The sequence below is a fragment of the Carettochelys insculpta genome, chromosome 9 (assembly GCF_033958435.1).
Source record: "Carettochelys insculpta isolate YL-2023 chromosome 9, ASM3395843v1, whole genome shotgun sequence".
NCBI lineage: Eukaryota > Metazoa > Chordata > Testudines > Carettochelyidae > Carettochelys > Carettochelys insculpta.
The window spans coordinates 5,155,512-5,181,055 of NC_134145.1; the positions used below are offsets into that span (position 1 = coordinate 5,155,512).

General features: G+C 57.9%; 1 protein-coding gene and 1 long non-coding RNA gene across 5 annotated transcripts in view; both read right to left on the minus strand.

Annotated features, from left to right (window-relative positions):
• Positions 1-14,715: 14,715 nt before the first annotated feature.
• LOC142018049 (uncharacterized) lies at positions 14,716-16,325 on the minus strand. Its single transcript, XR_012646667.1, has 3 exons — positions 16,203-16,325; positions 15,454-15,635; positions 14,716-15,026 (listed from the first exon to the last, which is right to left on the minus strand). It is a non-coding gene; the product is annotated as an uncharacterized LOC142018049 (long non-coding RNA).
• A 36-nt stretch (positions 16,326-16,361) lies between these two features.
• The window catches only part of POMGNT1 (protein O-linked mannose N-acetylglucosaminyltransferase 1 (beta 1,2-)), a 31,827-nt gene continuing 22,644 nt past the window's right edge, over positions 16,362-25,544 (minus strand). For all 4 annotated transcript variants that reach the window (XM_075002638.1, XM_075002637.1, XM_075002639.1 and 1 more), the window contains exons 14-22: positions 25,333-25,391; positions 24,285-24,357; positions 22,975-23,103; positions 22,355-22,480; positions 22,094-22,158; positions 21,750-21,794; positions 21,424-21,559; positions 20,691-20,800; positions 16,362-20,188 (exon numbers count right to left, since the gene is read on the minus strand). In XM_075002638.1, coding sequence (XP_074858739.1) covers positions 20,095-20,188; positions 20,691-20,800; positions 21,424-21,559; positions 21,750-21,794; positions 22,094-22,158; positions 22,355-22,480; positions 22,975-23,103; positions 24,285-24,357; positions 25,333-25,391 — 837 coding nt within the window. In that variant the 3' untranslated portion in view covers positions 16,362-20,094. The remainder of the gene's footprint in view (positions 20,189-20,690; positions 20,801-21,423; positions 21,560-21,749; positions 21,795-22,093; positions 22,159-22,354; positions 22,481-22,974; positions 23,104-24,284; positions 24,358-25,332; positions 25,392-25,544) is intronic.

A 25,544-nucleotide genomic window follows, 5' to 3' on the forward strand; every position in this document is an offset into this window, starting at 1 on the left:
CGCGGCTGGGGAACTCCAGCACCAAGACGACGACGCCCGGTCACCGCGCAGATCCAAGGAAAGTGGCCTGCGGCAGCCGGATCGTATCAGTGCGCACGCTACATTGGGGTGTCCAAGACAGTCGCCACTCGCCGCATGCAGCGAATAGGACACTGCTGTGTGGCGCATGTGGGGGTGGCCCGTGGGAGAAACGTGTGGGGCAGCTCTGGGGAGTCACCAGCATAGACTCAGAATCAGGAGACTGGGGCAGGGCTGGCTCTGGGGGTGGGCATTTATTGGGGGGACTAGGGGTGCCTGGCTCTGGGGGAGGGGGAGGGCATTATTGGGGGGGCTGGGGGATGCCTGGCTCTGGGGGGAGGGGCAGGGCATTTATTGGGGGGGGCTGGGGGTTCCTGGCTCTGGGGGAGGGGGAGGGTATGTACTGGGGGGGCTGGGGGTACCAGGCTCTGGGGGAGGGGGAGGGCATTTATTTGGGGGCTCGGGGGTGCCTGGTTCTGGTGGGAGGGGCAGGGCATTTATTGTGGGGCTGGGGGTGCCTGGCTCTGGGGGGAGGGGAGGGCATTTATTGTGAGGCTGGGGGTGCCTGGCTCTGGGGGAGGGGGAGGGCATTTATTGTGAAGCTGGGGGTGCCTGGCTCTGGGGGAGGGGGAGGGCATTTATTGGGGGCCTGGGGGTGCCTGGCTGTGGGGGGGAGGGGGAGGGCATTTATTGGGGGGCTGGGGGGGGTGCCTGGCTCTACAAATTTTGTATCATACAGTGTGGCCAACACAGCAAGACGACACCCGCAAGTGTGGTGACCTCTGAGTTCCCCTTGGGCACCGCTGTGCGACAGGCATGTCCCGCCCCGTGGGGCCAACAGCCTCCCCTGCCCTCAGGGCGAGGGAGGAGAGGGGCCCAGCCCTGCACCCCAGAAGGGGCGGGGCTAAAGGGAGAAGGGGGCGGAGCCTAAGGCAGCCAGCCCTCGGCGGCAGTGCCGGCCCCTCGCCGTGTGCAGAGGCAGCCGCCCCCCGCCGCAGGAAGCACCCGGCGCCTCCGCGGGGGGAGCGCAACAGCCGCCCCGGCTGGGACTTCGGGGCGCTCTCGGGCCCAGCTAACAGCGAGGGGGGCTGCGAGGGCTGCTCGCTGCCGCCGGTCCCCCCCCGTCGCTGGCCGCGTAAACAGCCGCACGTGCGGAGGGCTGCAGCCAGCTGCCTTCAGTGGGGGCTGGCTCTGTGCGGCGCGGCCAAGCCATCTCCACCCCGGGCGGCATGAGCGGCTCCCCTCCTGCGCTCACCCACCCCCCGTTGCATCGTCATCCTGACCTGCCTGCTCCCGTTTAAGCCTTTTCGCCGCTCCCACCTCTGCACCAAAGCAGCTTCGTCCCCAGCTCCCCTGCACTTCTCATGGGGCATGTCCCTTCCCACCTGTGCCTCCTGCTGTTCGCTCCAGGGGCTTTCCTCTGCCCAGGCTGCCTGTCACCGCTGCTGAGGCCTGCACAGATCAGCCGCCTTTCTGTGGGTGATTTCTGGGCTCTGCAGGTGAAAGCTAAGCCCATACAATCCCCCCGGGGTCCCCATCGCACAAACCAGTGCTCCCTGTCAGCGAGAGTCACAACGGTCATTGGTAACCCAGAGCTCTGCCAGGTCAATCCCCCCCAAAGACCTTACACGGCACATTAAATACAAAGGCACGAAACCTCCTTGCCGGCCTTTACAAGCCTGATGCGAATTTCGGTGTTGATAACACAATGTCCCGCCTACGACTGTTGTTCCGACTGCATCATGCGTGAAGAAGTGTTCAGTTTATTAGGTTTATGTTTAAACCAGGAAAGTTATTAAGGAAAACTGCCCAGGTTGCATGTTACAATAGCAAAGTGCAACAGCTATAAATATAACAGATCTGGGCTAAGCCAGTTCACATCAATTCACGTCAAGGAACAACTTTCTATTGGAGCAGGAGAACAACATGGTATGTCACCAAGCGACACCCATGTGTACTGAGCTATGGACCTGAAGTCACCTGGTTAGTTCCTTTTTTATGCCATACTCACCAAAGTAGGACTGTTGTACTGGGCAGTCTCTTCCACAAATACAGGTTTTAACTGCCCTCCCTGTGCTGACAACTCACAGCTCCACCTCTGTCTCCTCCTGCTGGAGCTAAAATCTTCACCTCTCTCGCTGATGTCTCCTTTGGGCTCCCTGGTCAGCAGCTGGAGCTAAATATGCTAAAACTGAGCCGCTGATCTTCTTCCCTGTACGCTCTTTGTTAGCTGCTTTGTTGATCACTCTGGACAATACCAACAGGCTGCCAGTCACAGAGCCCCATAAACCACATGACCTCGTCTACTGGGACCTCGTTCTTGATTTACAGTCGCAGCCGCGTTAATTTACAAGCTTGAGTGGCACCTTCAGAAACCCCTCTGGCTTTGCAATTTTGCTCTGAGTAACACCCGGCTCCAGGGTTGCCAGTGGTGCTTTTTTTTTTTCTATCGGCGTGTGAAATAAATTTTGTTCTGTGTACCTGGGCCAGTGCAGATGCGCACCACCAGCACAAAGACAGCAGGCAGCGTTTTGCTAATCGGGTGGGCAGCACTTAAACCTCTCCTGGGCAGCCGTCCAAACACTCAGAATGGTGGCTGTCAGTTTTGGTTGGCCATATTCCTGAAGGTTTCAGCCCTTGGCAAGGTTTAATTAAAGATTCATTTTTAATATCTGGAGACTCCAGGACAATCCTGAAAAGTTAGCGCTTGCACCCCACTTCTTTCTGGTATAAGAGTGATTTGTTTTCAGTTTTAGCTTTAACTCTTTTCCCAAGTAACAGAAGCCAAACAATACAAAGCCTTATACTGGATTAATTGTGTCTACACAGAAGTTATAGCAATATAACTAAACCAGTTCACATCTTAGGATACATTGAAAACAAATTCTCCCCTGTGGGAGAGAGAGGAATTATCTAGTGCAGGTCCTGGGGTGGGAGCAATGGGATGCTGCAACTTCTCAGCAACGAGATAAGTGAGTGTAATGGCCACTCCGAAGGAAGCAGCAGAAATCTTACCCGTTGAGTTATTACAGGGGACCTGGAAGGAATCACTAGACAATGAGCTGCAGGCAGTGTTCCAGCTAACTTTTCCAGTCCATGAGCAGAATTAATTTTGTTATGTGCACCAAGGCATGCGTGGAAGTGCACCACCAATAGGAACATACAATGCCCACGGTCAGTGCTATGGACTCTCTTCTAATCAGCTGGGTGGCACCTGACTCTCTTCGGCGGTTGCCCAAGTGCTCAGCTTACAGGGACCGCTGGGTGTAGGGAACATGCTTGAACAGAATATTAACCGGACATCAAAATAGGTCTTGTCTATCTTATTATTAGTAGCACAGTAGGGTCTGGGCTCTGTGAGTGAGACAGGGCCCTGTCGTGCTAGGCGCTGTACCCAGAGATATTAAGAGACAATCCTTCCCACCAAGAGCCATAAGAAGGCAACAGAGAAAAAGAAATGCTTGTAACAGATGAGGTAGCTACAGCAGTGGCAGGAATTAAACCCAGATCTCCTGAGTTCCAACCAAGTGCCTTATCCATAAACCCCTTATATCTCTAGGGAATTTATGGCCTTCTCTGGAACCAGGAAGTGCAAAGCTGCCACCAACCAAGCAGAAAACAAATACATTGTCATCCCCTCAGCAAAGGTCATGGTCAAGGATTTTAAGTGATTTTTTTAATCCTGGTCTTTGTTTGGCTATCAACAAACTCCAAGAACTTGGCATGAAAACTCGCTGGGCCAGCTGGGTTGTCCTGAGAAAGATTACATAATGCAAACCCAACCGAATAGACAGCAGGGATGACGAACTCTGGAACCAATGAGCGCATCAAACCGCGAGCCTGGTGTTGCCCAGCAAAGCTGCCTCTGACCAGGGCTAGAGAAGAGGTAGGCCTCAGACAACGTGGCATCCTTGGGGTGAAAACACTCCCAGTTTACTGTAGATAATGGAGGAAATCTTGTTCACGCTGGAGACCAGGGATCAGCAACCTTTCCAAGGCGGAGTGCTGATATTTGACCTTTTGGCCTCCATGTACTGTTCGAGAGCTGCTGATCAAAGAATCATAGAACACTAGCACTGGAAGGGACCTCGAGAGGCCATCGAGTCCAGCCCCCTGCCCCAATGGCAGGACCAAGTACTATCTAAACCATCCCTGATAGACGTCTATCTAACCTGTTCTTAAATATCTCCAGCAATGGAGATTCCACAACCTCCCTTGGCAATTTATTCCACTGTTTGACCATCCTGACAGTTAAGAACTTTTTCCTAATGTCCAACCTAAACCTCCCTTGATGCAGTTTAAGCCCTTTGCCTCTTGTTCTATCCTCAGAGGCCAAGAAGAACAAGTTTTCTCCTTCCTCCTTATGACTCCCTTTTTGGATACCTGAAAACTGCTATCATGTCTCCCCTCAATCTCCTCTTTTCCAAACTAAACAAGCCCAATTCTTTCAACCTTTTTTCATGGGTCACATTCTCTAGACCTTTAATCATTCTTGTTGCTCTTTTCTGGACCCTTTCTAGTTTCTCGACATCTTTTTTGAACTGCGGTGCCCAGAACTGGACACAATACTCCAGCTGAGGCCTAACCAGCGCAGAGTAGAGCGGAAGAATGACTTCTCGTGTCTTGTTCACGACACACCTGTTAACGCAGCCCAGAATCACGTTTGCTTTTTTTGCAACAGCATCACACTGTTGACTCATATTTAGCTTTTGGTTCACTATAATCCCCAGGTCCCTTTCTGCTGTACTCATTCCTAGACAGTCTCTCCCCATTCTGTGTACATTTTAAAGTCTCTGATAGTCCTACTTACAACAGCTTCATTCATAACTCCGTGAAGACGCAGAGCTTTACTGCTTCTCTCTTTCAATGTCCAGCCAGCTGGGTTTTTTAAATATCTAGAAACACCCAGGATTGTAACAGGTCGAACCTCTCTTGTCCCGGATTTTGCTGAACCAGGGAGCCCCAGCCCCAGAGGTTGCCAAGGGCTTGGGACTCAGCTGGGCTGGCGGCCAGCTCTACTGGCTGGAAGCAAAGCTGCCACCAGCCCAGGCAAGGGGCCCTGCTTGCCCTGGGTGGACAAATGCTGCTGGTCCTGGGCATGGGGGTGGAACCACTGGGAGCTGCTGTGGGGCGCTGCATGGGGGGACTGAAGCGCGGAGCTGAGCTCCCACCTGCTTGCTGAAGAAAATTGGCTGGGGTGCCACTTTTGGCATGTGTGCCGAGCGTTGCCATTCGCCTCTGTAGAAGGCCAGGGCTTTGGGAGTGGAGAAATGCCATGATGCTTTACCAGCAGTGCCTAACCAGTCAGCTCCCGGCCCCTTCGTCTGGGGGCGAAAAGGCCATTTCTCCAAAAAGTTAATGGCAACAACTTCGGCATGTGCAACAGTTTGCAGTGCCCTGCAGGAGGATTTCAGCAGCTCCCACTGGGGAGGCACCGTGTGCCTTTCCTGTGTTAGGTGCGGATACAGGCAGAGGTGCCAGGGTTGTATCATTTTGGGTGGTGCCCAGAACAGGTCCAAGCAGAGCTGTCCCGTCCACAGGACACACTGAGACGACTGGTCTGGGCCTTGTGCTAATGGCATATTGGGGCGCAGTAGGAGGAGCAGATCTGGGGTTGTGAATATTCCCCTTTATTTGACACGGGGGAGGCCACATCTGGAATATTGTGTCCAGTTTTGGGCCCCCCAGTATAAAAAGGATGTGGATTTGCTGGAGCAGGTTCAGCGGAGGGCAACAAAAATTATTAACGGGCTGGAACATATGACCGATGAGGCTAGGCTGAGGGATTTGGGCTTGTTTAGTTTACAGAAGAGAAGGCTGAGGGGTGATTTAATAGCAGCCTTCAACTTCCTGAAGGGGAGCTCTAACAAGGATGGAGAGAGGCTGTTCCCAGTGGTGACAGACGGCAGGACAAGGAGCCATGGTCTGAAGTTACAGAGGGAGAGGTGTAGGCTGGATATTAGGAAAACCTATTTCACTAGAAGGATGGTGAAGCACTGGAATGTGTTACCTAGAGAGGTGGTGGAATCTCCATCCCTGGAGGTTTTTAAGTCCCAGCTTGACAAAGCCCTGGCTGGGACGATTTAGTTGGGGTTGGTCCTGCTTGGGGCAGGGGACTGGACTCAATGACCTCCTGAGGTGCCTTCCAGCCCTGAGATTCCATGCTTCTAAGTTCTGGAATGGGCCAGGCAGGAGGTTGTGGAGGTTTTGGGAACAGGTTGGTTCCGCCTCAGTGCAGAGAGCTGGACGTGATGATCTCTCAAGGTTGCTCCAGCTCTACGTTTTATGATCCTCCAGCCCTATTTATTCCAAGAACAAGTAGTGACAGGCTGCCGCAGCCCCACCACATCCTTCTGCTACCGACGCAACCCCGTCCTCTGCTAGACAGCCCAGGACTGGCGAGTCCAGTCCCTACAGCCAACCCAACGCTGCACGCCTGGGCTGAGCCAATGACAAGAGCATCCAGGAGCGATGCCAGGTTTGACGAGCCAGGCATCGAGACAGTTCTGCCAGTGGTGCGCAGAGCAGCCGGCCCCGGGGAAAGCCTTTCAGTAAATCCAATGAAAAACACCTCTCTTTCATTTTCCCTTTCCCAGCAGCTTTCCTCGAACGGCTGCAAGGGGCCGTGACGCCCGGCAGATCCGCCTGCGGCCTCTGGGTGCTGATCGTTTCAACAGTCGGGCCGCTGGCTCGCAAAGGCACCCCGTCTTGGGTGTGTTTCTCCAAGGGTGCCGAGTGAGAGAGACATTCATCCACAATCCCCAGGCCCTGACGAACAGCCCTGGCTGCCCCCGCTGGAGAGAAAGCCGATGGCTATTCATGACTCCCCTTTCCCGATGGGCACAGAGGATGGCACTGCCATAGCCAGCAATCCCTCTGCTGCGGAGGCATCCGCGTCCTTCACCCACTGCGCATAATCTTATCCCGGCATCGCTCATAAACACTGCAGAGACCCTGACTCTGGCGTCAAGCCTTTGATAGCCCACTGGATTGCTGCCCTTATCTCGCTTTCTACCTCTCCACTCCCTGCTGGCTGTTTGCAATAGTTACTAGTTAATGTGGGCACGATAAGAACTCCACACCAAAGGGAAAATAACTCTGTGTGGAGGGGGAGAGACACGCCACAATGGCATCAGTCTCACCCAGAAGCAATCAAGCAACTCCGACCCAGGGACTTTTAGTTCCTTGTTGGAGGGTGGGTGGCAGGAAATCCCCTGTGCAGCACCAGACACCCAGCACGGCCCAAAGGCCTTACCACCAGCGTTCCCTGTAAGCTGAACGCTTGGGCGGCCGCCCAGGAGAGTCAGGTGTTGCCCAGCTGATTGGCAGAGCCCCCACATGGCAGCGTGTGTTTCATTGGTGGTGCGCATCTGCCCCTGCCTTGGTGCACCCAATAAAATTCATTCCACACATGGATGGAAAAAGTTAGCGGGAATGCCGCTGACCGCTCCATCCCATGCCCACCGGCCGCCATGGAGGGGCAGGGGGAAGAAGGAGAACAGAGGGGACTTTGCGGCTGCAAGCGGTGAAGCCAAAGAGACGACTGGTTGTGAAGGCAGCCAGAAATGACTGCCATCCGCCAGCAGCCACTGCCAGTGCTGTTGTGTTTTGCCAGTGAGCCGTGCAGAAAGAGGGAGTTACCTGAGCTCAGCCTTGCACGCTGCAGCCCTGACTGGAGGTTCCCGTGTCACCCCACAACACAGACTGGGTTGGTCGGTGCCTTTAACGCTTCCTTTGCCTACGCCACCGCCTACAGCCACAGACCCACACAATATTGCTCAGGGGTCAGTGCAACATCTGAGCAGCCAGCAGTTTGAGCAGGGGCCTGCTAAACCCAGGGTTGTGAGTTCAGCCCTTGAGGGGGCCATTTAGGGATCTGGGGCTCTTGGTCTTGCCAAGAGGGCAGAGGACTGGACTCGATGACCTCCTGAGGTCCCTTCCAGCTCTAGGAGATGTGTATCTCCATACCGAGGCTGGAGGCTAGCTAGAGATGTCCCTGAGGCCACGCCAGGTCCCTGCAGGGAGGGGGCGTTCCCGGGGCGGGAGCCAGATTGCTTGGTGGAGGGGCTGAGAGCAGATGAGTCACAGGCAGGAAGGCAGCCCAGCTGGTGGGTGGCCTTCGAAAGGCCGTGAGGTCAGAGCAGCAGCTAACTCCCGGGTATTTCCCAGACAGGCCCAAGCGAAAGTTTAAGAACTCCCAGCAGGCGGCTCTGGCCGTGGGGGTGGCTGGCCCCGGCTGCCATGAACTGACTGAGCGGTTTGAAATGGAAAGTGGGAGGCGAGTGCTGGAAATGTTGAAAGCTGGGGGAATCCTCCGCACTGGAGGGAAACGCTTTCACAGGGCCAAAAATCAAACCCAGCCCCAGCAGCCCTGGGCAGACTGGGCTTGGGGGTGGCTGGCCACAGTTACTTTCTGAAGGCCCCAGGGAGCTGTTGTGAGCACCTGCCCTACCATGGGACCTGGTCGTCCACTCCTGGTCTGGACCGTAGCATCACAGATGACGACGGCACCTGCAGCCATGCCCGCACCTGAAACACAAAGGGATTTAGGTGCCTAGCGCCCAAGGAAGTTAGGAGCCTGGCTTAGCTTGGAGGTTCTCCACCCCGAACCCCAGGCCCAGCTCTGATGCGACAGAGGCCTGAGAGAGGGACGCCCCCTCTGGCCGTGGCAAAGCCACTGCTGGAGCTGGGCCTTTCCTGGTGGTGGGGTCGGGGGGTGGTTACCCAGCCCCCACTACCAAAAGAAATGGGAAGGATGGCTGGAAATCAGGACCCGGAGACGCCAGTCCCCGGGAGTGATGGGGAGGGAGAGGCCAACACGGCAGGTCAGGCTGCTGGACAGGGCAGACAGGCTAAGGCGGGAGCCCGGAGGTTGCCACCTTTCCTGGCCAGCCGGCGGGTGCCATGGCTGCGAGTGACGTCGAGCTGCGGCGCGAGGCTGCCGGGGGTTCCCGGCCTCCCTGGGGGGTTGCGAATCACTGGGGATGGCCGGAGCAGGGCCGAGCTGAGCCGGGGACAGGGAGCAGTCAGTGCTGGGCGGAGCCACGGCTGTGAGGGGGGCAGCGCGGGGCTGGAGCGTTGCAGAGCTGGGGGACAGCCGGCAGAGCCATCCCATCCATAGGACAACTGGGGGGGGGGGGCGGCCCTTGGCAGCAAGAGGCCCCCCGCCCCCCCCAGACCACAGCAAGCGGCTCCAACGGGCCTGGAAGCTTGCTCAGCTCCATCCCACCACCCCCTCCCAGCCCGCAGTGGGAGCAGATCTCCCAGCCCTGGGGCGTGCGGCTTCCCCCAGCTGGGCGCAGGGCACTGGGAAAGCGCGGCAGGGCGGCGGGAAGCAGCCTGCAAGTCGCTCCAGCTCCCGCCACTGCGGGGGCGGGGGGGCCCTACTGCTGCCATGTGCCAGACCCCTGCCCGGTAATCCCCTGCTCCCATTGCTGGGGGAGGCGGCTTTGGGCAGGGGGCCAGCGTGGGGGGGTTGGGTGGGGCAGGGCTGGGCCTGTGGTGGGGGGGTGCTGGGGAGCTGCTCCAGGCCCCACACCCCGTGGGATGGCCCTGGTGACACGCTGCTTCTCACCCTGCTCTGATCTCGTAGCCGGATTGCTGCTGAGCACCTTGGTGCGCGTGACGACCGGTGGGCCGGGCAGAGGGAGCACCTGGGAGCAGGAACACTCCAGCCCCTGCCCAAGGGGACCACAGCCACGTTGTGGGTTTGAACGCCCAGAGACCCTGGGCCCAGCTGTGTTGGGGTGACAGGGAGCCTCGCACGGCGGCGTGGCAGGGGAGTGCTCGAGTGGGGACGGCCTCTGGGTAAAGGAAGAGGGACCGAGGCTGTCAGACGGGATCCGGTTACAAAAGCACACGGGGTCGGCCCTTATGCCAATTCCCTGCTCTCTGCAGCTGCTGGGGGACAAGGCTCGGCCCAGCAGAGGGTGCGGTGGAACTGGGGGAGCCAGTGGTGGGGTGCAGTGGGGGGGGGCGGAATAGCTGCAGAGCTCCCAGACAGCTCCAGCTGCAGTGTCAAACATGGCCCAAACCAAACGCAGACTTGCCAGCCCCCCCCGCCGCCTTTCCGCCAGCCCTGCACAGCCTGGGTTAGGTGCTGCTGGGAGGCAGCGACCCAGGAGCTGAGCTGGGAGCTGGTACAGACCAGAGAGCAAGTCCTGACACCCAGCCTAGCCTGGTTATAACCCAGCCATGCTGCCTCCCTGCGTGAACGGTTGGTAGCGATTTAATCAGCCGGTAGATGCTACTGGTGGCTGGGGTCCTGGTGCTCCAAGCATTTTTGGCACAGCTGCAGTTACCACTGGCTAAAAGCCCTGAGTAGACACAACCCGGTGCACTTAACGTTCTCCCATGGGAGGCTGGGAGCAAAAGACCCACCCCCCCAAAGCCCTGTGGGTGCTCCTGGATCTTATCCTGCACAAGGCATCACGCTGCGCCCCAGAACTGGCTGCATGGCAGTCCTGGGTGAAGCAATTTCTTGTACCTAACCACACCAGCTGGGCAGAAAGGCTGAAGCTTACGGTTCGTCTATACTTACAGGGCATTGACATGCTGCGATTGAGCTTCCGGAGCTTGATTCTGCAGCATCTGTGAAGACGCGACAAAATCGATCTCCCTGGGCTCGGCCATCGCCCCGGCACGCCACACTGCCGCAGGGGGTGTCGGTGCGGGTTCGAAGAGCCCCGATCTACACCAGGGAACAAAGTCGATCCCCACACGGCGATGCCAGCTACCCGAATGGTGCGGCTGGAATTGTGCATCTGGGACCAACTTTGAGCCCTGGCGTAGACCAGGCCTAAGCGTCAGGGGTTGTAAATGGGTTTAAAGGCTGCGGCTGAACAGGTCAGTCTCGATCCGAAGAGCTTGTTCATCGTTTAATTGGCACTTTGATGATGCAAAGGGCTCTTGCGCCTGCTGAAGTCAAGGGCAAATGCCACAGCTCGGCGAACCCTCGGCCTTCCCCACAGACGGCGTCACGAAGCTTTGAAAGAGTTGCATTGAGCGTCCCGGCTCTCTCTGCTATCAGTTCTTAACAGGGGCCCCGCCAGGCCTGAGCGTCCGGGCACCGCAGGAAGGAACAGTGCTCATTTCTTGGGGGCCAGGGGCCACCGCCTGGCAGTGGGTTGACAGCCACCGTGGGCCCTGGGGCCAGGTGGGTGGCAGGCCTGGCTCTGTGCCCCAGGAGGGGCGTGGCCACAGAAAGAGCGGGGCCTGCAGGCCCATGGCGCTGGGCCCCCCAACCCAGAAGCCTGCAGGACTGTGCGGCGTGGCTCTGCTGTGGTGTTTCAAGGGGGCCGGGAGCAGCTGCCCCCTTTGCCCCTCGCCATCAGCGGCCCATGGGGAAGTGAAGGCAGGGCTGTTGCTCAGCTGTGAGCTGGCCCTCCCAGCCTCACCCCTTTCTCTGCGGCGGCGTATCACACTCACAGCGCGTAGGCAGGGAAAGAGGCTGCTCTGTACCACAGGAAGTCCCCAAATAAACTGCGATCGGGAGGCGCTCGGTTAGCACTCAGAAGGCGTTTTCCCACGGACACGTTACCACCGGTGGCAGGGGCCCAGGCCAGCCCACGGAAGCCTCTTCACCCCCCCAGCCTCACTGCAATTCTGCATCTTTGGAGCCCCAACCAGCAGAAACGGGTTTGCTCATTTAACTTTGCTGGTGCTTGAGGACTCGGGTTACCCTATCATACACTGCAGAGTGGCTCACTGCTGCTATTCATATCGCAGGAGGTAGGACTCCGCCAGCAGAGGCGCCGGCTTCGAGGTGCTCCGGGCTCAAGCGCGCCCCCATGGGAAAAACAAGGACGGTGCTCAGCAGCCAGGGGGCTGGAGTAATCGTGGGTGGGGCTGGCACCCCGGCCATCCATCTGCCCCCCAGGGTGCTGCCCATGGTTCTACCTCTTCCCACAGAGACCATGCCCACTGCTCCGCTCCAGGCAGGCCCACCGCCGGGAGGACAAAGGGGGCAATCGCCCCTGGGGCCCAGCCACTCAAAGAGGATCAGGGCTCTCGCTCACCACTGCTGCCAGCTCCGGGCCCTTTAAATGGTCATTGGAGGGGGGGGTCAGATCCGAGGGCCGCCAGTGCCTTTTGCTGCAGGGGGCTCCCTGCCGCCAGGGTAGGTTACCCCGCCCCTTGTCAGACAGGCTCAGGTTGTTTCAAGTCTGGTTGCAGCTAATGCAGAGCCTCTGTTCGAGCCAGCAGCGGGGTCTGTGCACGCAAAGGACTGACAGCTGCTACTGCCATGGTGTGCAAGGAAGCAGGCGTGGAAGCCACACTTCTGGTACAATAAAAACACGCCCCCCCCACCCAGCCAGCTGTTCATCCTGCAGCCAGAGCCCAGCCCGGCATCTGCCTGCAGCCTCCTGTGCTTTCCAGCCCTGTGGGACAGGCCCTTCTGGTGGTGGGGCAGAGGAAGAGGTGACCTCACTCCACAGCCCTGTGACAAACATGTGACAGTGGTGCCGGCTGGTTGGTTTCACCCGGCAGGAAGCCAAAACGCTTAGGATGGGGAAAGCAAAACACCCCCCCCCCCCCCCCCGGTGAGCAAAACCAAAGCACCCCCAGTGAAACTCTGCTGCTGGCTGCTCTGGAGTGCTGAGGGCCCCTGGTGGCTCCAGCGGGGTAGGACAGATGGACGTGTCTAAGCCTAAGTCCAGAGGCACCCCCCCAGCAGTGGCCAAGGCCAAAACTCACAGAGGCAACTTGACCCAGCAGGGTCTATTTTTGGCCCAAAGCTACATGCCCGCCCGCCCGCCCGCCTGCCCTCACTAGATTTCGAGGGGATTAACCTGGAGAGTGGTACAAGGCTTTCAAGACCAATTGCATCGTCTCTACGCATTAGTTGGGCTTCTTTGCCGCTCTGGCCCACGTACATAGACAAGTGGCAACAGCCCAGCCCCGCCGCTCGTTCTGTTTTGGTGCTGCTGTGTAGTGGGGTTCCGGGCAAAGCCCTGCAGAAGACGTTACTCCAGAAATTCTCTGGGGGAAGGCCTGCCCCACAAGGGAAACACTTCCCAGCTCCTCCCTCAGCAATACCACCTCTGTGCAGTCTTAGAGCCGGCCCGCAGAGAGCTGAAGGAGGAAAGCCAAGCCGGAGGGCCAGGCCTAACCATGATATCAGGGTCTCCTCCACTTTGGAGGGATTAAACTTCTGATAGAAGACCAGCTGTGCCACCCTGTCCAAAAGCTACCACAGGAAACACAGCAAAACAAGAACGCGGTCCTGTCGCACTTTAAAGTCTAACCAAATAATTTAGCAGGTGATGAGCTTTCGTGGGACAAACCCACTTCAGACCTATAGCCTGACCTGACCAGACTCAATATATAAAGCACAGAGGTCCAAAAATTGTTACTGAGGGTGACAAATCAGAAAAATTGTTATCCTTGTTCGCAAATCAGATAGGAGAGCAGACGGGGGCGGTCGAGGGGTGGGAAAGTAAGTGTAAGGTCAAACAACGCATGTAGAAGAGTCCTTATAATGGGTCAGTAATTGCTGTCCCTGCTCAAACCACGTCTTAATGTGTCGAATTTGATTATGAATGTTAGTTCCAAACAGTCTCTGTAGACGGTTGTGTCTCCTTTCAGTCGAACACAAACTCTCAGGTCTTTAACAGAATGGCCCACTCCAGTAAAGCGCTGGCTGATAGGTTTGAATAGTAACAAGGTAGCTGTGTTAGCCTGTACTCCATCAGAACAAAACAGCAGAAATGTAGCACCTTAAAGGCTAACAAAATGATTTATTTGGCGATGAGCTTTCATGGGACAGACCCACTTCTTCAGCTCAATCTCATTTCCAAAACAGACCGACATTTATAAGTCCAGAGGACCAAAAATATTGCAATAAAAACTGACCAAGTAGGTGGCAGAGGGATGGGGGATGTTAAATGTCCTGCCTGAGATGCTGACAGGCTTGTGTATTTCGAGATTTTTGATGTCTGCTCTATGTCCATTCATTCTTTGGTGAACAGCCTTTGCACTCTGCCCTATATACATGGTGTGTGGGCATCCTTGGCACACAATGGCCCATATGATGTTAATTGAGGAACAGAAGAATATGCCCCTGATTCTGTAATTAACGTGATTAGGTCTGGTGATGGTATCTCCAGAATAGATATGTGGACGAAGCTGGCAATGGGGCTTGTTGCAAGGAAAGTTCCAGGATTAGTAGTGGTGTCGTTGCTAGTGAGAATCTTCACAAGGGTGGGAGGTTGTCTATAGGAGAGAGCAGGCCTGTCACCTCGGGCCTTCTGGAGTGTGGCATCCTGATTAAGGATGGGCTGTAGGTCTTTAATGGGGAGTTGCAGTGGTTTGAGTTGGGGGCTGTAGGTAATGACCAGTGGCGTTCTGCTGTTGGCTTTTTTGGACCTATCTTGGACAAGTTGGTTTCTGGGGATTTGTCTGGCCCTGTCGATTTGTTTTTCTACTTCTCCCGGTGGGTAATTCAGGTTTATAAACGTTGGGTGGAGATTGTGGAGTTTTTGGTCTCTGTCAGTAGGATCAGAGCAGAAGTGATTGTACCTCAAGGCTTGACTGTAAAGGGTGGATCGTGCGGTGTGTGCGGGATGGAAGCTGGAGGCATGTAGGTAAGTGTAGCACTCAGTGGGTTTCTGGTAGAGCAGGGGAAATAGAGTGCAACATGACCAGACACCCTTCCCTCCTCTCCCACCCACCCAAGTGTTTCAGCGGCCCTTTGCGTAAGCTGCATGGAATTAGATTGTTGCTATAGGATCCATCCAATTTAGCAGGGCAAACCTTGGCCTTCTGGAAGCTCCATAGTGGTCACTTAGGCAAGGGCTGGGTGCACTTCATCACACCTGTGGGCATCACAGGGCAAATCAGGCTGTCGCAGCAGGAAGGGTGGATTTTTGAGAAGGGCCTCAGGGTGATCCCACTCTGTGTGAGCCTCAGGCAAGTTGCTGGTGCTCTCTGCATCTCCATGCTCCAGCCCAAAACAGACACAAGCACTGGCCTATTTCACACTGGTGCTGGGTAGGCAGGTGACCTTACTGGAAGGATACAAGAACCTCCATTGTAACTGTGTGTGTGTGTGGTTACAGAAGAGACAACCTTGAGTTTCAACTCCTACAAGAAGTCCCCTCTCCTTTCCACACCCCCAGGCACACCCGTGCCCCCATCACCCTCTTTCAATACGCTCACGCCCACTGTTTTATTTTTTCCTCATCCCTGCGCAGAAAAAATTTAACATGCACCACGGCATGTGCAGATGTGCACGACCTGGGGAGCTAGACAGATCAGCTGGGTGGCATTTGAATCTGACACGGCCACCCAAACTCTCAGCTGACAGGGGACACTGCCCACATCCCCGCCCAATGACCATAAGAGTATTTAAAAATCAGGGAATGATCAACTGAACAAGCCGATCATTCCCTGATTTTTAAATCAGGGAACGTGTTAAACTTAACATTAACTTACGCGTTGTGAGCAAGACATGAGAAGTCATTCTTCCACTCTGCTCTGACCTGGATAGGCCTCAGTTGGAGTTTTGCGTCCAGTTCTGGGCACCACATTTCAAGGAAGATGTGGAGAAATCGGAGAGGGTCCAGAAAACAGCAATGATAATCAAAGGTCTAGAGAACATGACCTATGAAGAAAGGCTGGAAGAATTGGGCTTGTTTAGTTTGCAAAAGAGAAGATTGAGGTGGGGGGAGAGAAGATTGGGGGGGGGGGGGAGCATGATAGTGGTTTTAAGGTATCTAAAATGGTGTCATAAGGAGGAGAGAGAAAACTTGTTCTTCTTGGACTCTGAGGATAGAACAAGAAGCAATGGGCTTAAACTGCAGCAAGGGAGGTTTCCGTTGGACATTAGGAAAAAAGCTTAGTGTCAGGGTGGTCAAACACTAGAATTGCCTAGGGAGGTTGTGGAATCTCCATCGCCAGAGATATTTAAGATGGACTGGACAGTACTTGGTCCTGCCATGAGGGCAGGGGGCTGGACTTGATGACCTGTCAAGGTCCCCTCCAGTCCTAGTGTTCTACGATTCCATGACTTCTCCCTGCCCCCCGCCAACACGAGTTAGGCTGGGACCTTCTTTCACCTCCCACCCCCCCTTCACCAGGCCAATGCTGAAGGGCTTAATCCATACACTTCATCTAAAAACAGCCCCCGGCATTGCTGGCCCTCTCTCTTCCTCCGACTCTAAGGGCACCTGACCATGACTGACCCCATCTTCTGTTTCCTCCAGGTGGCCTCCTGAGCAGCGATCGGTTGGGACCAGTGAGCGTGATACAGAAAACCTGACAAGCAGCCACCCTGAGATGGACGCAACAGACACATGCGGCAAGAGGTCTTCAATATTTATTTTGAAAAAAAAAAAAAAAAAAAAAAAAAAAAAAAAAGAAAATCGGACTCAGAAAGCACCAATCCTTCACAGTCCCCAGTCCCCTCACCCTACTGCAAGCAAGAACCCATGGCCAGGTAAGCCATCTCCTCCAAGCTGGAGGGACAGGCCCAGGCCAGGGACAGAAGGGGTAGTTTTCAAGGGAGGAAGGTAAGAAAAGTTTGAACCATCCAGGCGCTGCAGAACCAGACCTGTTTCCCCAGTCAAATCCCGCTACCACTGAAGGCAACAGTAGCTTGGCTTCCGTAGGGCACAGCACAGACACTGTGAAATAAATCCAACCCTTCCAGCCAATTCTGAGCCTTGCAATGCCATCGGTTAGAGCGAGGGGATTGGGGAACAGTTAGAGTTTTATTAGAGGAGGATCCCCCTAGCTGCACAATATCAAGTAGTAAGAAAAAAAAGCCAGGAACTCCAGCCATTATCACATTATTTCAGTGTAAGGAGAACCAGCCTGGGGTCCCCCCCTTTCTGGTACCTCTGCTCCACAGGTTTAAACTGATTACAGAACAAGCACGGACTTAGCAGCAGTTCAGGGCCAAAACCTGTGATTACAAAATGTAGGATGGGGCTTTAGTTGAAGGTTTGTCTGCCAAAGGCCAGTTGGAGGCTGAGAGACGGGGTTTGCTGGTTTTTAGATTGCTTTGCATTGCGAGAAGTTCTTTATAAACTGAATCCATGACAAAGCAATCTGCACTTCTGGGTTTTTCCTCCTGGCTGCAAGCCCCAAGAAATGCCAGGAAAACAAAAGGTCCGGCAGCCCTAGTGTTGTTCTTTAACAGGGATACTGAATCTTTAAACACAGGGACCTCTGCTTGCCCGTGATTTAAAACAGCTGTTTCAAACTCTGGACCCGGCCGAAGTTTTAGAACAGGCTGAATAACCCTGAGCCCCCTTTTGGGACATCAGGGTTATTTCCAGGGGACCCACAAAGATAGCACAACCCCAGAAGTCCTCCCATCTTGTGGGGTAGTTAGAGGGTTATGGGGTGAGGTCATTCAGGAGGAAGATGCGGGGGGGTGTTATATCTGTATTTCCCCACCCCTTGCTGCAACACACAGCTCAAATCCCAATAACCTTTCAAGCCTTGTGTCTCAATTAAAACGAAGAAAAGGACACCGTGCCCCCTTCAAGGGTCAAAACCGTTACTGCACACCTCCCGTACCGCAGATATGCAGCAACCTGTACCCCTGCCCATGTCTCCAGCAGTGGGGTGAGACCTTACCACTGGGAGATCAGGTGAAGAGTCCTCTCGGGTCTTTACCAAGTATTCTGCAGTAGAGGGCAGGAGAACAGTTAGCATCCTTGGGTGCTGGGTCCATTCCAGGTGGGCATTTCTTTAACATGGGCATTTCTTTAACGTAGGCATTTGCAAAAATTCCCCCCAGGGCCGCCTAGGCGTTCGCTGCAACTTGGGGTCGTACGACTGTCTGTTTCAGGGGTGAGAAGAGAAAAAGCTCCCCCTATAAATGCATACCTCCAGGCCATCCTAACCCGGCCACAGCCAACTGGTGGAGGGAGCGATGCAACACCCAGACAGCCACAGAGCGGGAACCCCCTCCCTGACAGCAACCCAAGGGAGGAGCCCAGCAGATTGCCTGGCGCCAAACCTCCTCCTCCCTAGGGTTGAATAAATAAATCAGTCAATGCAGGGCTGTGCCCAGGTCGCCTGGGAATGGGAGGCCCATGCAAAGTGGCTTTAGCGCCTCCGTACAGCCGACAACCAGCCTTTAAATGACACGTGCCGTGAAGTCATCCAGCCCCTTTGGCGTTCCCCGCCTCCAGCGCCCATGCCACAAAAATGCAGAGGGCCCCAGCTCCGCAGCAAGGGCCCGTCCCAGCGTCCCTGGGAACCACAGCAGCGGAGAGCGGGAGGGCAGGTCGGTGCAGAGCGGAATCCTTCACAAGTAGCACGGACCGCCGGAATGCAAGTAACTCACGGGTCCTACCAGCATCACCCCATTCAACCCCTGACCTTGCAGCCGACAGGGAGAGTTGCAAGAGAGGCAAGATGCTGGATCTGCCAGCAACCAGGCAGTTGCCAGCTTGCAGGGCATGGGCTAGACGGCCAGCACTGGGCTCTGGTCCGGATAGCAAGTGGCTATAGGTGCTTAGCTCCCACTGACACAACTGGATATTAGATGCCGGCTCCAGTACGTGCAACCACCCCCGTATCCTAGTAGTCTTGTTCCTGAGACCCCAGCTCCAGCCAGAATCATACTGCACAGGGGTTCTGGTCACCTCCCTCCTCTGCAGTCAATGCAAAGGGGCTGGTACCCAGCTGGGGAAAACAGAGGGTCCAATCCCAGAGAGCCTAACCTCCTAGTGACCCCCCCCCCCACCAAGCAGGGGGGCTGCTCCAGGGCTGGTGCTGCCTTGCCCCTGCCTGGCACCAGGGTTAGTGCCGACTCAAAGCAGAGCTCTGTGCGGCCAGGGTGGGGTGCACAGGAGCGAAGTGAGTGCCTCAGGAAGCAGATGCTGAAAGGGGAAATAAAATTAGATACAGGCTTGGGCAGGGACCGGCTGGACTCCGACCTGAATGGCACCAGGCAGCGTCACTTGCTGGGTGGCTCCCAGCTCCCACTAGCTAGCGCTGCGGGGAGGCTGTTTGGGGCGGCTGGGGTGAGAGAATCCCCAGGCTGGGTTCACTCATCCCCCCGGCCTGGGACCCCTGCTAAGGCACAGGCAGTGGGGAGGGGAACCTCTAACCCTCCTCGTCCCTGAATTTCTGCCTCTCCGTACCTGCAGGCAGGCTGGGGGCCGGGGGACAGCTGCCCCCATTTCGAGTGCACAGATCCTGCCTCCCTGCGACTGGCGTACCAGGACTGCTCCTCAGAGCTGGGCTGACCCAAGAGTGCCCCCAGGATCAGACATTGGGGTCGCCCTCTGCAGCTGTCTTGGCATCAGGGCAGCCCCCTCTCCGCAAGGCACTTTCGCCCCCTCCCTCGCTGGCTCCCGGCTTGCTCTCTGGCACGTGCATCATGGCGGCCGCGGGGAAGCTAATCCATGACACACACTGGTGCCCTCGTGCGAGCTCGCACCAGGAAAAGTCACAACAGCGGGGGCTGGGTGGGAACAACGCAAACCGCACCTGGGGCCTGGTGGGGGGGAGAATTCCATTTAAAGAGACAGGCTACTTTCCCCCACTCCTTGTTCCTCCAGATGCCATGAGCCAGGCCTGTGGCTTTGGCCCGGTGACTGGTGCCAGCCCGGGAGCCCTGCAGAGCCGGGCTGTACCTCACCCCGCCCCTGCCCCACAAACCAGGCAGAGGACAGGGCGCTTCACCTCCATGCGGGCGCCACCACCCATCACGGCTCACCCTGCGGTCGGGCACAGGACTGACGGACGATCCAGCCAGGTGAGAGTTAATAAATAAAATCCTGCCTGATGGCATCAGCACTTCCAGGGCAAAAAAATCCCCTCGCCCTGGGACAGTGGGGGCCTTAAAGGGGCCAGGGCGTTTAACACACCCACTGCTCGACTCCAGCTCGGGAGGGGGACCTAGTAAAGAGTCTGTGCGGGTCAGCAGGCGTCCCGTCCTACAGGGCACTGCTGCGACATGGCGGAGTGATGGCAGCCAGGCCCCCCTGAAGGAGCAGGCCCCGTCTTCAGTTTTCCGTCCATGGAGCACACGCCCACCCTGGGGCGTTGCTGTGACCCCAGTAGGCCGCTTTCCTTGCCGGATGTGGGGTGTGCTGTGGATATGTCTCTGGTTCACGTCTGCTCCGCAGCTGCCACCTGCCCGGCCACCTCCTCCTTGGCGGGGGGCTCCATGTAGATGGGGGTCACGCCAGGGGGCTTCTTTGACCTGCAGGGAAGCGGGGGGAGCCACGGGTCAGAGGCAGGGGAGTGCTAAGGGGCCCCAGGTGGGGCTCTCCCACGCCAGGTGCTGTACAGGCCCAGGCCTGCACCCGGAGATAAAAAAGGGGCAGATCTTGTCATCATCACAGGGAGCAGCTGGGATTCTGCTCCAGAGTGGTAGGTAAGTCGGGGGTCACACAGAGACAGGGTGCAAAGGGCTTTCTGCAGGCAAGGGTTTTCTTAGAGGAGGAACCTGCTGGGGGCCTGAGCCCTGGCTGGAGCTGGAGGGGCGCCCACTAGCCCTGCCATTTCATAGCCGAGGCAGGGATCTGGCACTCCCTCCCCAGCTCTTGGGAGGGGTGAGGGCAGACATACCAGTAGGGGGAGGCGGGCACGCCCACGGCTCAGGGACCCGCCCCCGGGAGGGCGTGGCCATACTCACGAGTAGGGGGAGGCGGGCACGCCCACGGCTCAGGGACCCGCCCCCGGGAGGGCATGGCCATACTCACGAGTAGGGGGAGGCGGGCACGCCCACCACCAGGACGTGGTTCTTTTTGCGGAAGAGACGCCACAGGCCTTTGTGGTTCCCGCGGACGTCGAGGTCCCAGATGTGCAGGCACTGGGCGGGGAAGCGGTGGAGACGGGATCAGCGCACCAGGCTCGGCGCTGCGCTAACAGGCGAGCCGATGGCACACACCGCGTCCCACCTGGCCACCCCTCTGCAGCTCCCCAGGGCCTGGGCCGCAGATCGGCTCAGCACAGCGACAGGTGCCGACCACAGAGGCCCTCCCCGGCCCCGTGCCCCTCAGCCCTGGAACTCCCGCGGCTGCCCGGGGAGAGCTGAGCGCTCCATCCCCTGCCCCCCAGCAAGTCACCCCACGGAGGCAGGATCGACCAGCCCGGTCACGGGTGCAGGGGGCCAGAAAACAGCCTCCGTCTCCTGGGGACTTGAGCACGTCTGCTCCGGTATCTGGTGCACAGGGAACCCCAGCCCCTGTGCAGGCTGGAGGCTCAGGCCAAAGAGAATCAGCAGGTGATGGGGTCAGCTGAGGCCAGACAAGTCAGACGTCCCAGCGTGAACAGTCACAGGCAGTACAGCTGACACAGGAGCCCCGCTAAGGGCACTGCCCCCGGGGCTGGGGGTCTCGGCACTCTGGCGCACCCCAGGGAGATGCCCTTCCCTGACCAGCCACGCCCCCCCCGGGGGCGCTGCGGTTCCACAGGGCCTGGGCTGGGCGGCACCTTGGCGAGCTGAGTCCAGCTGGTGAAGTCAGCCTCCCGCTCCATCCGGATGTACATCACGTAGGTCTTGCCCTCTGTGTCGGGCAGGAAGGAGTCCTCGCACGGGTTCTTGCTGTGATCCGGAACCGCAGCCTCGCTGAAGAGGGGCACAGGGCGGGTGAGCGGGCACCCAAGCCCCACTGCCCCCGGCGGGGTGTACCCAACGCTGGCCTGATTTAGCCCTCCGACGCAGAAGGGTATTAGCTCTGCCCCTGGGAATCCCAAAGCCCTGCCCGGCCCTGTGCTAGACCCAATCTTTAGGGGCACAGGCCACAGAACATACTTACTCCAGCAGCCGGTGAATTTCAATCTCGTAGGCGTCCTTCTTTAACCTACACGGGAGATGGAGCGTAAACGGAGGGAGAGCGGGGCCGTTCTGCGTATGGAGGACAATACGCTTCCCTCCCCCAGGGGACAGGAAGAGATTCCATTGGCTGCTTTCACCCCCCCCCCCCCCCCGACGGCTAGCATGACCTCTACCCGCAGGCCTTGACCCCACACATCTCCCGTCTCTCACTGGGATTCAGTGCCAGTCACGCACGGCTGGGACAGGACAGCGGTGGGGCTCTGCTGTGGGGAGCAGAGGGGAGAGTTAGACCTCCTGCAGCCCATCCCAGCGGCCGGCACTCACCTCTCCACGTTTTTCAGCGGCACGCTTGGGACGGTGTTGAATTTGTGCTTCTTGAAATAGGCTTCCTGGGAAAGGAGCGAGGAAAGGGCTGTGGGCCCCACGGCTCCCTCATCGCGCCCGGTTCTGTCCATCTGCAGCGCTCTGGGCCACGGCCCTCCCCAGCCAGGCCCAGCCAGGCAGCATGCAGAGGTCAGAACAACCCTTGGCGGGGCCCCGCAGGCAGCCTGGCGGCAGGAGACCCCCCCGCTCGGCCACACTCACGTGGAAGTAGCCGTTCATGTTGAGCCCCACGATGCCGAAGTGGTACGAGCGGGAGACGTCAGGGATGATGCACTCCCGGCCTTTCCGCTGCTCTGGCATCCGCATCCACATGTCCCAGTCCCACAGCTGGAGAGGGGAGAGGCTGCGGCTGGGGGACGTCTCGCTCCTGGCTCAGGCCCCTGCCGCGGGCCAAACCGCCCCTCAGCCCCGGAGACAGAGATATTCTGTGCCAGGCCCCACACCTCCCGGGCGTGTGCGTTAGGCTCCTCAGTGCAGGGCTGCCTACAGACACGGATGCCACGGGGGGCAGGGGGGTGCCAGTTCCTCATGGCTGGAGCCCCAGCAACACCCCATGGGGCGTTCTTCTAGGGCTGCTCAGCTGGCAGAGCAGGAGGTATTTTTAGCCAGTGCATCGGCTTCCCCTGGGCGTGGCAGGGAGGAGCCGACAACCCCTCGGACCCGGGGGGTCTGAAACCTGGACACCGCCCGTCTCGAGAGCTCTCGGGCCACCTGTGGGTGCCCACAGCCCTGGTGTTTCACGGCAGCTCCTCCACCCAGCCCCCCCCCCCCCAGCAGCACATGGCCCAGGGCTCCTCCCCGGGAGAGCACCAGGCACCGACCTTCTCTGGGGTGGGCCATTTTGGCTCCAGCTCGTCCTTGTAGAGGCTTTTGCTCAGCACCCAGCCCAGGCCGGGCATGGTCTCCACGCGGTACAGGAGCGAGGGGTCCTCGGCCGTGTGCTCGTAGCCCTGGGGGGCCCAAAGGCAGCGCTGAGGGGGCTGGCAAGCGCCACGCGGCCCCGGGGAGGGCAGGAGAGGGCCTACGCCAGCAGGAGGGGCTATTCCCAGCAGAGATGGGCCAGCGCTTCCCTGCTGGGGCTTCCTCACCTGCTCCAGAGAGGGACCAGCGCCTGCCCCCCACACCTACCCCAAATCCCCGCCCTACACAGTGGTTCCTCTTCCCCCTTCTCCTTCTCTCTGCCCATCCCAGCGCTGTATCTCCTCCTGCTCCTACACGGCCTCGGCCCTTCTCAGCTGCCCCTCAGGGCCATTCAGAGTGGTTCAGCAGGGGCGGGACAGCCCACTCGTACCTGCAGGGCAGTGGAGGCTGCCACCCCACTGTTGCCTCTGAGTTTTCCACCTACGTGTGGAATAAATTTTGTTGGTGCAGCGAGGCACACCCCGATGCGCACCACCAGTAGGAACACAGGCTGCCGGCTGTGGGCTCTGCCAACCAGCTGGGTAGCATCTGAATCTCTCCCGGGCGGCCGCCCAAGAGCTCAGCTTCCTGGGAGAGCTGGCGTGCAAGGAGCGCGGAGTGACCGGAGAGCGTCCCACGGTAGCATGGAGTTGCCGGGGAGGGGAGTTGTAACACTGGAGCAGAGCACAGAGGCATCTGCAGGGTTCAGTTCTGGGAAGCTCTGTACTGGTGCAGACTGGGTGAGCCGAGAGGGAATCTCCAGCACCACCTGCAGCCTGCTGCAGGCTGGCCCTGGGCCCCCCTAACCCAGCAGCATTGTCCTGGTGCCCAGGAGGAGGGGGACAGCCCCACTCAGGCTTGTCCTGTCTGCTCCTCCATCTCCCTGTGCAGAGGCGGGTGGCCCAGCCTCCCCAGGGCCAGGAGGTGATGCCAAGACCGGGGACCGGGCAATCTCCTGCCCAGCGGGGACGGAACACGGCGTACTCTCAGCAGCCGCAGCAGGGCCTCTGGGGATCTCGCCAGCTCGCACAGTACGCGTCCGTACCCCGCAAAGACTTTCTGGGGCTCCACAGCTGCCTTTGCCGAGGGAGGAAGTGCCGTAAACCGAGCCGGATGCAGCCACACCTGCCAGGCAGACTTGGCGGCGGGAGGGGAAGGCTGCTGGAGGGCAACAGAGCTCCCCTGGCTGCGGGGTTACAGAGACAGGAGACGCGCACATCCATGGCCCTACCTGGTCGTTCCAAGCCGAGATGCAGTACAGGCTGTCGTCCTCCTCCAGTAAATAGATCGACTGGCTCAGGAAGCTAGAAGGGGGTCGCCCCCGAAAAACGAGGCAGATTAACAACGGAGGAACCAGCCGCTGCCAGGATGGGCTGTGCACCTTGGGGAAAGAGATTCTCTCCCACCCACGGCTACAGGGCACAGCACCTTGCCCCAACCTCCCCCAGCTGGCCAGAGCAGATAGCGGAGATACCTACGAAACCCCCAGTTGCACACGCCCGGCCTGGAGGCTCTTTGCTCAGACCTACGAGAGGGCAAGTCCCACCTCGCAGCCAGAGAGGCTGATGGGGGGGGGGGTGTGGGGGTTCACACAGGAAAAGGAAGAGAGACATAGTTGCCAATCTCAGTACACATGCAGGTCAGCTGAGGCCAGAGGCTGCTCATAACATTTTACTACTTGGGAGAAGTCCCTTAAAGAACATGCCTCGAGTAGGTACTGCAAGGAATGCGCCCATTGTACAGACAGACAAAACAGAGGCAGGATGTCGTCCAATGGAGATATGTATCTCATAGAGCTAGAAGGGACCTGGGGAGGCCACTGAGTCCAGACCCCTACCCTCATGGCAGGACCAAGCATCATCCCCTTTCTTTTGGCCCCAGGTCCCTTGCTGGTCCCCTTGAGGGCTGAACTCACAACCCTGGGTTTGGCAGGCCAATGCTCAAACCACTGAGCTATCCCTCCCTGAAGAAGTGCTTGTAGTTTTAAGCAGCACTGACCCCTCACCCTCCAGGGACCTGTCTCCTTGCTAAAAACCCCTGGGGAAATGAGACCCTGACACGTGCCCTCTTTGTAACGGAGTTGGGCCGCAGATAAAAGGGTCAGCCCCATCCCAACGGCAGCAGTCCCACATCTCCGGGACTGTCCTCCCGACCACAGCAGACCAGGGAAGCGGCAAGAACCACTCGTTGCTGGCGTGGCAGAGAGACAGACGCGGCGGGCCCTCGCAGGCAACAAGGGAAGTTGTATGGCCAAGCAGAGGGCCCAACACGAGCCTCACCTGAAGAAGTCGATGGAGATGTCCAAGTCTTCTTCCAGTACCACAGCGAACCTGGCATCCTGGGGGAGAAAGGAGGGACGTCGGCACTACGAAGAGGGCTCGGACAGAAGCGAGACCTCTCGCAGCATCTCTCCCCCGGGCGGCTCTCGGCGCTTGGCCCCGACAAACCTCAGTGTCTTTATCCGCACCAGGCCCATCTCGACTCCAGCCCA